This window comes from Aquila chrysaetos, chromosome 25, assembly GCF_900496995.4.
Source record: "Aquila chrysaetos chrysaetos chromosome 25, bAquChr1.4, whole genome shotgun sequence".
NCBI classification, from domain to species: Eukaryota; Metazoa; Chordata; class Aves; order Accipitriformes; family Accipitridae; genus Aquila; species Aquila chrysaetos.
The window spans coordinates 4,236,127-4,252,823 of record NC_044028.1 but is presented as its reverse complement, the minus strand read 5'-3'; the positions used below and the strand labels follow the sequence as shown (position 1 = coordinate 4,252,823).

The 16,697-nt window shown below is 40.9% G+C and overlaps 1 protein-coding gene across 2 annotated transcripts; it reads left to right on the top strand.

Annotated features, from left to right (window-relative positions):
- The first annotated feature begins 791 nt into the window (after positions 1 to 791).
- Positions 792 to 16,697, top strand: ARPC1A (actin related protein 2/3 complex subunit 1A). 2 transcript variants are annotated; one of them, XM_030001748.1, is made up of 10 exons: positions 792 to 960; positions 4,238 to 4,342; positions 4,933 to 5,037; positions 7,307 to 7,529; positions 9,263 to 9,370; positions 12,783 to 12,995; positions 14,132 to 14,207; positions 14,408 to 14,601; positions 15,324 to 15,414; positions 16,306 to 16,697. In XM_030001748.1, exons 2-10 carry the CDS (start codon positions 4,279 to 4,281, stop codon positions 16,342 to 16,344), a joined length of 1,113 nt encoding a protein of 370 aa, XP_029857608.1. In that variant the 5' UTR covers positions 792 to 960; positions 4,238 to 4,278; the 3' UTR covers positions 16,345 to 16,697. The 2 variants fall into 2 exon arrangements, with proteins under 2 accessions (XP_029857608.1, XP_029857609.1); XM_030001749.2 differs by having other exon boundaries at positions 795 to 960; positions 4,261 to 4,342.

Below are 16,697 nucleotides of genomic sequence, written 5' to 3'. Positions count from 1 at the left end.
GAGTCAATAATCTCTCCTCATTCCCCCAGACTTGCCTTTTGTTGTTGTTGTTGTACTTGAGCTCACAAAACCTCACAGGCAATGGAGTTTAAAGTTTTACAGGAGCCAAACCACGAGACCCCTAACAGCAAGCAGCTCCTCAAGGGCATTAAGAGTAGGGCAAAGTACTACAAATGCACTTCATTCTATATTCCAGCCAGATAGGAGAGAAGGTCCTACAGCATCTGAATGAGTTAGGTATAGAACTGTTATCCTCCGCCATGGAGAGCGCCTTCCTTCCATCCTTCAGCCTCCAAAAGGCAGGTCACAAAGACTCCCAGCGTGGTAGCTCTCCAAGTCCCTGTAAGTCAGCTGACACTGAAGAAGCCCAAACGATCTCCCCTCAACTCCTCACAACCTCCTCCCCAAGCCTACAGCTCTCCCCACCTCAGGAGACCTCACACAAACCAGCCCCTCCAGCAGCACTTCGGGCCTCCCCAAACCCAGAGAGCCCACAGATACCTAGCTCCTGCCCCTTCCAACAGAAGCAGCCATAGCCTCCTTCACCTCACAAGGCTACAAACCACCAGGAGATAACACGATCTCCCTGCCCCTCTCTCGGGGGGGGCCGACACCTCACTGCGCATGCGCGCTCCCCACAGCGCACGCTCCCGCCGCCTTTGTGTGAGCCGCGGGCACGGCGCCCGGCCCAGCCCTCCCGCCGCGCAGGCGCAGAGCGACTCCCCGGCGCGCCCCGGCTTCCCCCTCCCCTGCAGCGCGGCGGCGGCGCAGGCGCAGCCCGCGGGGCGGCCGGCGGGCGGCGCGCAGGCGCAGAGCGCGTTTCCTGGCTCCCTTGTCAGTGCCGGGTTTCCCCCCCCCCCCTCGGCCTCCGCCGCCGGCCGCTCCCTCTCCCGCCGCCCGGAGCGGAGTCGCGTTGACTGACCAGAGTCCGCGAGTCCCGCTCCGCTCCCCTCGCCTCAGGTGAGTCCCCCGTGCCGGGGGGGTGGTTGTTGGCGGTGCCGCCGGGCCGGTCTGCCTCCGCCCCGAGAGGGATTGGGGGGGCGGGGGGGAGCCTGCAGGCCCGCCGGTGCTGAGGGGATGGCGGGGAGTCACCTCAGCCCCGGCCTGCCCGGGGGTGGGGGGCCGTGCCCGGCCCTGCCGCTGGGCGGGGGGGGGGGGTTGGGGAGGGCACCCTTCTGAGGGTGAGGCGGTGGGGATCTCCTCAGCCCCTTCGCCCTGAAGGGAGGGGGCCGCCCGGGTTGGGGGGGGGGGACGGATGGGGCCGGGGGGGGAGCAGCCGGGCGGGCCCCCTCCAGCCCTGCCTCCTGCCCCACCGTGGCCTCCGCGGCAGCGCTGTGCACCTGTGTTATCAGCGCGGGGCAGGGCCGCAGCCCGCAATCCATCCCAAACCGGTCGGCTTTATAATGGTAATGGTGTCCTGTGTCAGTAGGCTTGACTCCTGTGAGGAGTCACCCTCTTGGGAAAGCTGCGCTGAGTGACTTGGGAGGGAGTGACAGTAGTAGGAGGCAGTCCTTAATTATAGGCGCTTCTCTTCCAGATGTTTGGAAGTAATGTAGGTGCTCTGAAAATAGGCAAGGATTACAAAGATCCCTTTCTCTTTCTCACGCACATGCTGTCTCCACTTCTGAGTCTGCATCCTTGCTAGCTGCTTGTCCAGGGATGGTCTTACACCACATATTTCTCACCCCATTGAGAGATGACAGCAGCTGAGTCCTGTGCTTCCCAGCCTTGATCTTTTCAGTCTACACGCTGAAAGAACTCCTGCTGTACAAAGGTGCAAGATTTCCACCCCCACCTTTTTTTGTTTTAAATTTTATTGAAACTCAAGGACAGTTACTTTGCATTTGAAAAAGATCGGGGATAGCTGTGTTAAGTACTTGACCAACAGAGTTATCATAACAGTATCTTCCCTGTGTGAGATTCTGAGGCTGGCTGAAAGGAGGGCATTGAGGGGTTTACTACATATGAATTATATCAGGAATCGTAGAGCCAGTTCTATTTTCTCTAGTGAAATGTGAGTTTGATTTTGTCTGTGTATTGGTAAGGAATAAATATAACTGGAAGACTTCACTGAGATTTATCTTTCTGAAGAAAATAGCACTGCAACTATCAGATGACAGAAATAGCAGTACTTTTTGAGATTATCATCACTGTTGTTTTTTATGAGTTTGTTACCAAACCAAAATGGAAAACAGTCGCTTGCTCCAAGTTATGGTGCTCAAGAAACTCAACCAGTGGGAAGGAATGGATCATATTGCTTGTCTAGGCTGCCTTTGGGAACAGCATGTAGGTTAGTAAAAATCTCTGAACTAGAAGTTAGGATGGGACCATATTGTTTATGTGTAGTGCCAATCTGTGAAGAAAATACCAGGGTTGTATTAGAAAGTGTTTCAAAATAGCTGCGTTCCTTGGGGAGGGGGAGATTGGATATTTTTACATTTTATTTCGGAAAGAGTGGAAAAGGCTGAGCATTCCTTGTTGGTAGAACAGCTCTGCAACTTTTCCTGTATATGGAAATGTACGGCTACTGAATGTTGGCATGTAGTAAAGCAAGATCGTGGAAGAAGCAATTTGCAGTTGTGTTTTGCTTATATTAACACATGGAATCTCAAATCATGGCTCTCCGAGGTCAAAGGTAACTTGGATTATGTCAACGTTTTCACATTAATAAAAAATAATTAATTCTTTTGCTTAGGACTGCATATATTTAATAGCTTCATTTGATTGGTAGTGTATGATTATTAGAAAAACCATGAAACTCATGCTGGTTAAAATTATGACCTGGACTTAAAGCTCGTATAGTTATATTTGAAGTACATTTGAAATGTATCTGTAAGTTGTATTTCTTTAAAATAGCAGTGCTTGATTTCTTTAAAAAAAAAAAAAGAGAAAAGAAAAAGTCTCTCCAGTTATTTGGATTGGCAAAGTACTGTATCATCTCTGCTCCAAGACTCAGCACTTTCAACACATTTGTTAAACTAGTGGTGTGATAGTAATGGCTAAGCTCCGTAAGAACGTACTCATCTTTCATTCACTCCTGAGTTTCTGTTGGACTGCCATTCATTTCCTGTTTGCTTCCAAATTCCTACCTTGTCCTGAAGTCTCCACCCTCTGCTAACATGGCCATACTTGGGTATGTTGTAATTTCAGGCTATAATGGGTGTGGATGTCTTGGAATGACATCACAGAGGTATTTCTTTTTAGCTGTATATGTAGGGGTAAAAAGACTTTGATCCATCAGCCAAGGTTAAATTGCTATGAAAATGAGTGGAATATATGGAAGGAATTGACAAATCCAAGTTGTATGTATTGAATTATGCACATTTTAATTATTACAGGTGACCTGGGGTTTTTACGATGTTACCATCCGTCTGTTTATGCTGCCCTTGGTTAATGCAGGACATAGAATATGATATAATATTTTAAACAACTTTGTATTTGCAGGTCGTTGCGCCTCCAGTTGCAGATGTTCAGCACTGTCTCTTGTAGCAGTCATAAGTTAAAGAAAAAACTAGGTCTCTAGCTTTTTTTAAACAAAATATTTACAAACTAGAATGATTCAGCTTGTTCTTTTAGTGTTTGAATCTCATGGGGGGAAAAAGCCTAACTATAAAACTGTTTAGTGCTAGAATTAATTTGAAGAAATTAGTAATTAGTTAATTACTAATCTTAATAATTTTTCCCTAGGATACATATAAATGGATTTATCAAATAATCCATCAGCAGATTACAGTTACATATCAATGTTCTGGACACACCAATTTAACCTCCTGATATATATATAAAAAAAAAAAAGAAAAAGATTTTATTGTAGTGCTGCCTGTGAGCCTTGATAGTTGTCAGGATTTTGAATCAGTTCACTGAGATATGCCCCTAGAATTTCTTTTTTCAAGTATTCTATTTCTATAGTAAAACTATTAGGTTTGTTAGATTTCCTAAGAACCTGCTGTCTTGCCTGTGAGGATGTACTAAGAAGCACGCGTATATGGCTTTTAGGGCAATTGCAATTAGCTATAGTAAGCAAGACAGTTAAAATTCATCAGCCTGCTGAACATATCAGGCTGTACGGCAAAGGCAGCTCTTTAGCGGCCTTAACTTATTTACTGAGTAAATTGTGATCTTCTGTAAGTAAATTGTAATACTGGACTGAAACAACCTTGGTAAATGTTGAAGGCTGATTTTGTTTTAATAATTATCTAATTTTGAAGTGTTTTGTTTTCAATTTTACACCTTTCAGCTTTTTCAATTTTTACAACATAGGAATATCTTTAACTCGGAATGTCTCTACATCAGTTTTTACTAGAGCCAATCACCTGCCATGCATGGAACAGAGACCGTACTCGTAAGTAATACATTAGTTTTAATTTTTAATTTTTTTTCAATTGCTACTTTCTCTTTGCTGTCAATTTGTGATCTTGTAATGTTCTGGATCACGTTTGGTCAAGTTATGGTCAAATACATAGTGCCACATGTTAAACGTTCCACTTCTGATGCAAAAAGCACGCGTCTTCTAAATCTGAGCTATTCTAAACCCATTACTGGAACTCTGGCATATAAGCAAATCTAGTCTTGCTAGTGTTCCAGAAAGCTTTGCCTCTTGGTCTACACCTCATGAGAATGACCTGGCCCTTACCCTCTTTGACCCTCTATTTCTATACCCCAAACCACCTCTTTCTTTTAATAGCCTAGCTTTCCACTATAATGTGGACTGTTATGTTCCAAGCGTATTGTCTTTCTGTGCAGTATACTCATGACCATGTTATGACCATAATTATTTGAGATTATGCAGGGATGTTGGCCCTTTGTTTACAAAACCCATGTAATGCTCTGAAATTTGAGAATACGGGTTTTAGATTGGAAAGTCTTTCCAAGTAAAGCATTTGGTATTAAAAAGCCTTCTGTACTATTGGATTGTTTTATTTCTTCTTCAAGAGATTGCCATTAGCCCTAATAATCATGAAGTCCACATCTACAAGAAGAGCGGGAACCAGTGGGTAAAGGCTCATGAGCTAAAGGAACACAATGGACACATTACAGGTAAGAGAAGATTGTGGTGTGCCAGACATGAAGTTTGTCCACCCCCTGTTTTCCCCAGTCGAGAATCTGAACAGGAAATCTGCAAGTGTTGAGTAAATAGATCTTTTTATAGGTTGGCATGCCCACTTACGGAGAGCTTTGCAGCATTTTTCTGGACTGCATGCAATGAATGTTAGGAAGGAAAGCCCTATTTCATTTCCAGACGTTTCGGTAGAGTTATTCAGCCTTTCTTTCTTATCTATTGCTTATTTTTCATCTGTAACGACATAATAAGAATAAATTTTCAGTCTTGTTGTGTCTCAGACTCTCCTGGTGATACATACCCTTTCAAGTGCTAGTGTTAAAACTTCATCAAGTGTACAACTGTTGCATTGGTTTGTGGTTTCCGACAGCAATAAATACCCTTTTTTAGGGACTGTGTAAAGACTTGAAGTGGTCAGTCCCGGACTTATGACTTACCATCAGTGAGCACATTTTACTGCAGTATCTGTATGCACAATGAAAATGTAAGAAGAGCTGCCACAATGAGTCACAAGGTGTTATTTTTAAAATATGATTGTCCTGTGGTAGTCTTTTATATTACTTTTTTTTTTTCATGGTGATATTTTAATAAGGGCTTTATTCTCTAAGGAAATGGAAGTAATTAATACAAGCACTTGCCCAAAACATCAATATCCTTTATTCTGTTCTCAACTTGCTAATGGGCAGAAGTATCTGCCCAATAGAGCTTTACAGGAACTTTATTCAATTTATCTGATTCTTGCTTTGACAGCAAGCACAACTGTACGTGCTCTTTTGTGAGGAGTCACTTGGGGTGAATTTACAAATGGCATGCTGTTCCCCAAAGACATTTCTCTGCATTTTACTTGTACCTGTTAGTGTTAGAAGCCAAATATTCATGACTTGGGAAAACAGCCCTCCCTGCTTTCCTGCATAGCATATACCTTTGGAATGCTAAACGCTGTGGTGGTTGTAAAGAGTAGACTTAAACTGTGGTTAGACAGAGGAGATGGACTGATCAAACCACTTGTTGCCTCTGATGGGAGTGATTCAACTGCTGCCCCTCCAGCTTCTGATCACAAGGGACAAGGTCCCTTTTCTTGCCTTCTGTGTCTTGATTCAGAGATTTGTGGTGAGCTGCTTCTGTTCACTTACAGGAAAAGCATTATTCACTCTTTTTGCTGGCGTAGTTTTCTGCTGAGCTAAAGAGCTAAACTTGCCATGGGTCAGAAGAACACCAGTGCTGGTGTAAGGGAGGTGGTGGGCAATAGAAGTAGAGAGGCAGGATGGTCCGCCCTTTCAAAAGCAGTGCTAGATTGGCTGGTGTAACTATGGTTTCAGACTACCAGCCTCTTTAAAATTGAACTTTTTAAGCATAAGCCTATTTTGAAGTAGACCATATATAAATAATATGGTAAAATTAGTACAAATTATTTCCATATCTTTTATCCTTTTTTTCAGTTTGTGTGCTTAAGGAATGTTTTTAATACCAAATGCAGTTATGGAAAACCGTTGAAATATAATTTTGTGGCAGGAGAGTTCAGGATTGTACTCTGCATCTCGAGAAGGATGCTAAGGAAAAGATGAAAAATAATGTTGCTGTAAGACTTTCCAGTTAAGAGCATACCTCATTACATAGGAGGGGAAACAAGCAATGGCAGGCTTATCAAAGGCTTCATTTTATTCTTTGAATTTGTTATTTTTTGCTTGGTCAACGTTTCTTTCTCATGGCACTGCTTTAATAGGCATGGAAAAAATGTCAGGATTCTGTCAGCACATAAAGATTGATAACTTCTAACCAAAAAAAATCCCCCTGCTATCTAAACTTTTAGATCATGACTGCGGTCTGGCAGCAAGCAGACAACTATGTTAGAGGTTTGTGCGTAGTTTTAGAATTGCTGGGTTTCAGCTGTTGAAACGGGTCTCTTGCAGAAGTCAGTGGTTTGCAGCCTGCGGGTGGACAGGCCTTAGCCAGTCTGCAAGAGCTCCACCTGTTGGCCAGCCCTCAGAGTGGGTTTCCTTAGCCGGCAAATTCTCTGTGGAACCTGGAAATTTGGGATCTGCAATTTTGATGAAAGCTAGAGGGACAAACTGATATCCCTAACAGTTTAAAATGGTGCCTGGAGAATAAGTGAACAAGGGGAATACTAACAAAACATTAATGGCTGTCTCTGTGGTAGAAGGCTCTGAGATTGTCTTTGTTCTGGCTTACTGTAAAGCAAACGGTATGTAAAGGGAAAAGTTTATTAATGCGAACTCTAAATTGTAGGTATTGACTGGGCTCCCAAAAGCGATCGCATTGTAACTTGCGGTGCAGACCGTAATGCCTATGTCTGGAGTCAGAAAGACGGCGTGTGGAAACCAACCCTTGTGATCCTGAGAATTAATCGTGCAGCCACCTTTGTAAAATGGTCTCCCTTGGAGAATAAATTTGCTGTGGGAAGTGGAGCTCGACTTATATCTGTGTGCTACTTTGAATCTGAAAATGACTGGTGAGCTGTTTAAGTTTAATTTCCATTTATACCTTTAATGTCTGCATGGGAAAGCTAAAGCCTGGATTTTAGGTGGTAACTAGGTTACTGTTTTCTTAATTCCTAAAATCTTCAGGAAGCGTAAGAGGGATAGACCTCATCAGTTCCTTCATGGACTTTTTACATCTTAGGGAGAGGATTCCCTGTTTTGCGTCTTTACTCTGGTGTAGCACCTAAAGGCCTTGGACTTAGCCTATTTTCAGGTCATACGTGTTGGTGTGGATGTGTTCCAGCTGACTGCCACAAACATATGTTGCTTTTCTAAAAGTGCAAGAATTTCTGCAGAGTAAAAATTTCTTTAGCACAACTGTATGGTTGAAATAAGAGAAATGTTTTCTCCCCCCACCTCCTTCCAGAATGAATGAAGAAACCTTGACTTGAGTCTTTCTTCTGTATAGATTATTTTGGGCCATTTCTTGTCATTAAAGAATTCAAGTCTATCACTTATCTTCAGGGTGGTCGATTAGAAGATGTTTGAGCTTGTCATCCACCTGTTCTATATTCTGTCATATATTTTTATCACAGTTTATAGATTTCAGACAGGACTATCATAGATATTTCCTCCATTAACATTTTTTTCTATTTGGCATCTAGACGTAGTGCTTCTGATCTTTAATGGGTCTACATTTGTAGCTGTACATGTTGGAGCTACATTTACCATCATCTGTAGGTGAAATCAGTATGTTGAGTATCTATTATTCTGGGTTGCATAAACATGCATAAAAATACAGGTGTCTGTGCCTGCTGTTCTGTATTCAGTCTTCTATGTGGAGATGGTAAACAATGAGACCATCTGCAAACTACATTTTAGAGATCGTTTTGGACTTTTATGCCTTCCAACATACTCAATTATTAACATTTTCTCTGCCTCACTTGTCTGCAGAAGAATCAAACCCCCATATGTTGAAGACAAATAATTTAATGCGATCCTTGAAACTGCTTGTGCCTGATGGAAGTAAATTCAAAGAAAAAGCACCATCATCCCAAAGGCCATCAAGTGAATAACAGATTTCATTACTATTTTGTAAATAGTTCAAACAAACTAAATCTGCTGAGACATATTTAGGCTAATATTGATGCATTCGACATCAGGACCACTTTTCGCTGTACTTCAAATAATTGAGATGTATACACTGGTCATATAATTGGCAGTTGACCCATTTACTTGTTGTGTTTTATAGTTACTGTATTATTAAACAGTAGAAAAGTCAATAGGCAAGAGAGATGACTGTAAAACTCATTAGAAGGAGCTGGAGAGGACTTGTACGTAGTGATCTAAGAAAATAGTGCTTCTTAGCTCAATATCACAGTCAAAGCTGAGCTCTTATTCATAGGATGTAAAGGACCAGGCAATTACTGTGCAAAATTCACATTAAGGAGTTCCGTCTGATGCATTATAAAAATTAGTTAGAAGGGGAATAGGACTCAGGTGAAGAGATACATATTTAACATGAGTTTCTTCATAGTATTTAGAATTTTAATGAAGATAACCATATAAAGTTCACAGACTGTACAAGGGAATATGAAAGATTTGGACGTAGTGTGTGTTTTGCAAAACTGATGTGTTTAGTCATTGGCAAGGGGTGATCTTTTTGAGGAGTACTTCATGGATTTGGGGGAGTCTGGTAAAATATTTTCATATAAATTTTCTCTCTCTCTCTCGCTCTTTTTTTTTTTTTTTTAAATTTATTTAGGTGGGTGAGCAAACACATTAAAAAGCCCATTCGTTCCACTGTCCTTAGCCTGGACTGGCACCCCAACAATGTTTTGCTGGCTGCGGGATCCTGTGACTTCAAGTGCAGGTGAGAGAAAATAAAGCATCTGTAAATCAATTTGGATTACTGGTTCAAGTTAGTCAGTAGCATGAGCATGTTGATCATGCATTTGCTATTAGAATAGAAGATGGCTCATTGCATACTGTTGTTGTTACCAAAATAAAATATCCAGCTTAAGAGACTTTGGCTTTGGTGCTGCTGCATGCTGACTTTGGACTACTAACATTTATCTGTTGAGGGACACGCCTGAATTTAATGAACTGGTGGGTTTCTTTACTAGGGGTACATGGAAGTACTACTACTCAGCACTGAGTGATGAGATCTAGTTTTTCGGCTGAAATTAGACTAACAGGTGCTATCTTGTAGAACAAGATCACTGTTACTTAGAGTTTAAAAACCAATATCCTAATGCTGCAGTTCCAAAATCAGGGTAACTTGGTGCTTCCAAAGGAGGTATCTCACCTTTTTCTTTCCTGAGTCACTTGTTCTCTCCCCTTTGCCTATGCTAGCCTTAATGTTCTTGCAGCCCTGTGGTGAGCAGGGTCAAGGAATTGATCCTCCTGAAACTCAGCATAACGTTTTGAAGAACAATAAGAAAAAGGCTGGTAAAATCAGATCGGCATGTGAGATGGATGGGGTAGTCTTTCAAACTGGTTATGAAATTGCAGCATGAGGGATAGGTCCTGCAAGTTGCTCTGTGCTGAGTGATTGGGGTCACTGCAATGAAGTCTGCATGGGGAGCTGTCTGCAGAGTGGTTGACTTTAATTCATATTTTACTTAATCACTTGTACCTTGAATAATAATGAAAGCCTCTTAATTTCTTTATGTAATAGGGCAATTTTAAAGCTTCAAAGTGTGTACTAAAAATTACTAAGAAGGAGTGGGAGGGGAAGGTGGGACCAACTATTACATTCCTTATTTCAGAATGAAACCTATGCATCTAAATTCTATCCTTTGATACCTTTGTATGTAAGGAGAGATGTTAAATGGAAGCTGGGAGGAAGAGGAGAGTTGTGTCCCTTTTCTGCCTTAGCTCCGGTTTCAGTTAGATAAACTATACATACTCACTTCTTTTCGCAAAAAAATGTGTTGTAAAACATACTCATTCATCTTCCAGAAGCAATTGCTTTTCACATGTGGAAACTTTTTCATGCGTGTTCGTAAAGCATCTTGGGACTTTGACATTAGGTCAGCTGATATATTTATAGATCTCTTCCCCCCCCCCCTCTCTGTGTTACTTTGGACTTGAGCTCTTTTGTCTCCAGGCTTTGGTGCTTCTTGTGTACATTGCATTCCTGATGATCTCCTCTTTAATGTTTTGGTTGAGGATTTAGATTTGCATCATTTTCTGTTCAGTGTGGTTTGGGATTTTTTTGGGGGGGGGGGGGGTGTTGGTTTTGTTTTTTTTGTTTAAGAAAGTCAAGGTGTAGTTCAGTCAATTTCCTAGGAGCATTCCCTAGATGACTTGCTTAGTCTTTTGTTTCCCATCAGAAAACTCGTTCTGTCCTGCATCTTATTTCTCTGAAAATAGAGTGTATTTTGAAAAAAAAAAACAGATCTTGGTTTAAAACATTTGGGAAACTTTCTGCTCTTCCTTAACATTGTACTTTAGGATGAATCATTTAATAATTTTACTGTTTTTGTCATAGAAATCTCCATATGGAAACATTTAAGAAGGGAAAAGTAGTGGAGATTGGTACTGGGTTTATGTTTCTATTTCTTCCCCAAAACCATGAAAGGATATTCTCTTTGGTAAATGATGAGTGCAGATCTCTAGAATTCCAGTTCTAGGGACTGTTCAGTTACAAATTAAAGATAATAGAAATCTGGGCCTGAAGTATGCATCTGTTCTGATAGGTGGTTCTGAAGAAAAGTCTGAAATGGATCTGCCAGAGCTGCTGCCAACTAATAAGCAGCTAAGTGGGAGACATTTTGGAAAAAGAGGGCAGAAGAGGCTCCAAGTTGATAGGTATTCAGCAGAGTTTTTTTGGTGGCTGGCCTAGATGAGCTCCTCTTACGTTTGTCTTTAGAAATATATATATATAGCTACCAGCACCACATAGGTGTGAATTTTACATTCTGGCTGGAACAATGTTGCTGTGGGAATGAAAGTCATTTCCCAATGTTCTTTGAAGGCTGAGGCCTTCAAGCTGAGATGATTTTGGTTTTAAAAGAGAGGGAGACTTTAGTAAGGGAAAAGACTTTTTTTTTTAACTAAGAGTTATCTTCAAGGTCTTTCGCTACTTAGGAATGATTTTTCTGCCTTCTGTCAAAGGCTGTTGCTTTAAACATCTTGTCCTATTTCCATACATTAAGAGAACTGTCCTTTTAGATGTCTCTATACAATTAAGTTTGTTGAAGGATTATCGTTAGATTATATTTAAACTGATAGAGCCGAATACAAATTCATACTTAATTCTCTGAAAATCTGTACCTAATATAGCTGAAGTTAAACCCTTCTTGTTCCAAATGATCAGCTTTATTTGAATAAGCTGAATATAGGTACCTTTTGAAGTGCATACCCCATACATGTAAAAGATTTAAAAAACGGGGGGGGGGGGCAACATTTCCTTCAACTCACTGTAGAATAATTCCTTTTTGTGTTTGACTGCAACCATGAATATTTGATCACAGGTTTTCGTTTATACTGAAATGTTTCTCTGGTAGTAGTATGGCATAGCTCACTTGCTCCTCCTGTGCAATGGACTCTAATCCTATGTCTGTGACGTCCCAGTAACTTCCATGGTAACAGTCAAGAACACCATATTGTGGCATGTCTGAATCATGCAGAAGGAATTTGATGAAAGGGGGAGGCTTTCTATTTAAACATATCTTGAAAATTGTAGTGCTGGGAAAAAAACTGTAAAAACATTGTGGTATTTCAGGTTTTCAAGACATTCTTTCAGTAATGAGCCAGAATAAGGTGGCTCAGAGCCCCTTTGCTGGCACTTGAACATCAGTTTTCTTTCTTTGAAATCCTGCTAAGAAGTGAATGTTCTTAAAAAGTGGGTAATTTTGTAGGTGTTTGTATTAGCTTCTGATTATACAGTGCAATTCGCAGTTTTTCTCTAACTGAAGAATCGACTCTCAGAGTTATTAGCACCGCAAAAGGACGAAAGGGAAGTCTTAGCACAGTGGATAATGCAATGGCAATGTATGTTTTTGTGCCGCCTTCTGGAAAAAAAAGGAGAGAGATACAGGAATGGCATTTGTGAGAAACCTATATGCATTACACACACCCTTTGTACTATTGCTTTCGCTGTGTATACTGAAGCTTCCAAGCCACTAGTGGCTTCTTGTTTAAAGATACCATAGGTTGGGGGCGGGGGGGGGGAGCGGTTTATTACAATGCATCTATGAGCTTCCAATGTGAAATGTATATGCAGCTCCCAGGAGTTTTTTTCTGTCTTTGTTCATACGGAAATCTTTTATTTGCAGGGTGTTTTCTGCTTACATTAAGGAAGTGGATGAAAAACCAGCCAGTACACCATGGGGCACCAAAATGCCATTTGGGCAGCTGATGTCAGAATTTGGGGGTGCTGGAAGTGGCGGATGGGTGCACAGTGTCAGTTTTTCTGCCAGTGGTAACCGCCTAGCCTGGGTCAGTCATGATAGTACTGTGTCAGTTGCTGATGCCTCAAAAAATATGATGTAAGTATGCTCTTTCTGTTAGTCATTAGCTGTTTGACATAGAAGGAAGCAGTATGTGGAATATTGTGCTTGCAACAACGAGAGCCAGGACTGCTGTTTCCAGTTTTCACAGTTTTACTGTAGATTCCTGGAGTCTATTTGAGGCCTATATAAATAAGGTAGATTCTTAGAATTTTAGATTATACAATTTAAATTTCTTACAAGAATTCTTCATTGACGTTATAGTGAATTTACTCTGGCGGGGAAAAAAGCATTGGAAAAAAAATACATTCCACTCTAGTGATTGGGGAAACAATATTTCCTTGTAAATGGATTCATGAGAATCCAGAAACATGCTCACTCCATAACTACTAAGATCCTATCCCCAAAGAGCTTCTGGAAAGTTGTTCATTTCATGAACTGTTAATTCCAATCACTGTCCTTAAAACACTATTACTGCAAGATTTCAACTTACACCTTCCAGTCCAAAAAAATATTTTATTAAGAATCCCTCCTTCTGCTCCTCATCTTGATCTGAATACCTTTTCAGTGTCCGTGGCTGCCTAAGCAAGAAGGAAGAGATTCCCCATATGTTTTGATAGCAGAGATCTCTAGTGGATCATCCAGGCATTGCTGTGCTTCATTTTGAATTATGGTTCTGATGGCTACAGCTGTATAAGTACCTGGCCGGGGGCATCATTAAGTATAAAGTGTTCTAGAATTATTTTCTCATTTGTTAAAAAATCACAAAAGTTGACTTAATTTACCATACAGGCTTTTTCCTCCTGAAAAGATGATGCCAAGCACTAAAACTTGACGTTAAGTGTTTTTTACATGCAAATGAAATTAATAGCTTCATCAGTTTGAACCTTTTTGGGGGGTATTCTTTTTAAACTTTTGCCACTGTTTACACAAAATACTAGATAACTTCAGCCTCTCACCTGGAATACTCCGTGTTTGTTATAGATCTTCCAGGACACTTTCATTAGGTTAAAACTTTTTACTACAAATTACAACCTTCTGGTGTCACATCAGGACAACTGAGATACACTGACTTCTTTTCCAATACTCCTTGTGTGGGAATGGTCTCTATTTTTTGTTGGAGCAAAAGATGAGAGGTTTCAGTGAAGTCCTCTAACAAATGTTCTTGTGTTCAGGGTTTCGCAGCTGAAAACAGAGTTCCTCCCACTCCTGAGCGTGTCGTTTGTCTCTGAGAACAGTGTGGTGGCAGCTGTAAGTGTCTATTATTTTCTCCTTGTAGAGTGTTGTAGTGTTTTGAAGAGGAAGAAACACCACACGTTACGAAGTTAGTAATAAGCAAGCTCTTCCATAGTGTCAGTATTTGCATTTCTGCAGTTAACAGCAGCAGAAAAACGAAATGGTGATTATGTTGGTTATGTTTCCTGACATGCTTTCATGATGTCTGGTTGTAGGGCCATGACTGCTGCCCGATGCTCTTTAACTGTGATGACCGTGGCTTGCTGACCTTCGTTTCCAAACTAGACATTCCAAAACAGAGCATCCAGCGCAATATTTCCGCTATGGAACGCTTCCGAAACATGGATAAAAGAGCCACTACAGAAGATCGTAACACTACCCTGGAGACACTGCACCAAAACAGTATAACGTGAGTTTCTTGGCCGCCAATACTAGGGAAAGGAATGCTCTTCACGTCACTTTGGTTTCCCAGGATGTGCTGCAAACTTACAAGAGCTCAAATTTACCATATCAAACGGGTTTAGCTGGTATCCTGTTTTCATTTTAGTCTTTCACTAACAGCTGTCTATTTCTGGGACTTACATGGAAGCTGGTAAAGTTAATCATTAATATGGCATGCATGCTACTGCTGTTTGCTCATGTTTAATGTGTTCTGTTACTTGAACACAGTTTATCTTATCAAATATGTAGATGGTTCACAAGAGGTTGGTAGCACTGTGCAAAATGTAGTCGACAAAATTCACCTGAAACAGGAATTCACATACCTGCTTCCTATTTCAGATGTTTTTTCCATGTGTATGTATTCATCAAAAGGATTGATTCAGGTTAATTGAGTAAAATATCCTTGGATTTAAAAAACGTATGTGAGCCCAGAGGATGCTAATGTTTCTGAAGCAATTTGTCTTTATTCGAGGAAAATGTTTAGGCTACGGTCACCAAGTGATAAAAGAGCTTTCAACATCCTTTTTCTTTGCTTATTTTTCTGAAGCATTGTACCAAAAATCTAGCATAAGCTCTGCTATACTCATGTCTCCCTTTGAGAGAGTAGGAGTTGAATTCAACCCAAATTTCCCAGCTTTTTGGCTCTCTGGAATGGGTGTCTGTGTTACAGCTACCACTCTCTGTTTTCAGCCAAGTGTCTATTTATGAGATAGACAAACGAGATTGTCGTAAATTCTGCACCACCGGCATTGATGGAGCAATGACCATCTGGGATTTCAAGGTATGCTTTTACTACCGTGTTTCTGTGAACTGGGTGCGGTGGTGGGATTTTTTTGATCTCTAGCATCAACTTCTGGGGCTCAGCCCTAATGCAGGTTTTATTAGCAGTAGGAAATCCAGACTGGAATATTCAAGACCGTTAGTGAAATCCATAAGGAAGACAGATCCAAGATTCAGCATAAATGCAGATATACTTTTCTTTAGCAGATGGTGCTAATCCAGACTTAATTTTTTAATGGAATCACTTAATGTCCCTGTAGGAATGAATCCCACTAATTCTTTCCTTCTCTGACCTCTACCTCAGCCACAATTGGGCTGGAACAATCACTGGTACGACACAGCCCGCTGCATCTTCTTGCTCCCATCCCTTTGGACTCTGCTCACTGTCCTTCTGCTGAACATGGTCCTGCCCTCTCATAATTAACTTACCAAAGTAGTAAGAAGTTACCTCAAACAGAAAATGCAGTAAGCACTGTACTGAAAACCGTAAAAGGATTTAATAATGCAAGTATTTGCTTTGCTGAGGACTGTCCAACAGAGGTCTCTGCTGGCCTCCCCAAGCTGCTGAGAGCTGTGCACTGCCTTTTAGAAAAAGAATAGTTTTTCTGTATTCTATGATGCCAGAAAGCTCTGGTGGGGACAGGAGCCAAATAAGAAATTGAGGTGACATATAAACTGCTTTAATGCAGTTTCAGGGGAAGGGGGTGGAATCATTGGTCTATATTTGCATGAGTTTGAAATGAATGACTGTAGTCATCTCTGGCTCTTGAATAGGAGTCTAATCTCAAGTATTCAGGGTTTTTACTTGTTTTTCTTACCATCAGCATTTACACTGAATTATTTAATACAGGATACTGTAGCAGATTGTGATTAAGATTTTCTCTCTTTCAAGACCTTAGAGTCCTCTATTCAAGGTCTACGAATCATGTAAAGTGGATTTCCATGATCTAGCAGGACAAACTGCTTGACAGAATGCAGCTCCTACATCTGCACAAGCCCGAAAAGGGAGGAGGAAGGTGGAATATTTGGAAACACTGAGAAAATACAGCTTGACAGATTTTCTTTTGAATCTAAATTTGGTGAATTGTGTTGGTTTCAAAATCAGCTGTGATTGTTCTTTTTTTTATTTTTTTTTTTTCGGTTGGTTGTTTCATTCCATTCTTTACCAAAGCTGCTCCTTAAGTAGTTTATTGCAGGAAGTTGTGAATCACTAACTTAAAAGGGGAATTTTATGTAAATTGTCTGCTAGAAATAATAATAATAATAAAAAAAAAGAAAAACTGA

Coding starts and splice junctions, on each gene's coding strand:
- ARPC1A (XM_030001748.1), top strand. CDS start 4,279: ATGTCTCTACATCAGTTTTTACTAGAGCCAATCACCTGCCATGCATGG. Junction 5,038..7,306: donor ACACAATGGACACATTACAG/GTAAGAGAAGAT, acceptor TCTAAATTGTAG/GTATTGACTGGGCTCCCAAA. Junction 15,415..16,305: donor TGACCATCTGGGATTTCAAG/GTATGCTTTTAC, acceptor CTCTCTTTCAAG/ACCTTAGAGTCCTCTATTCA.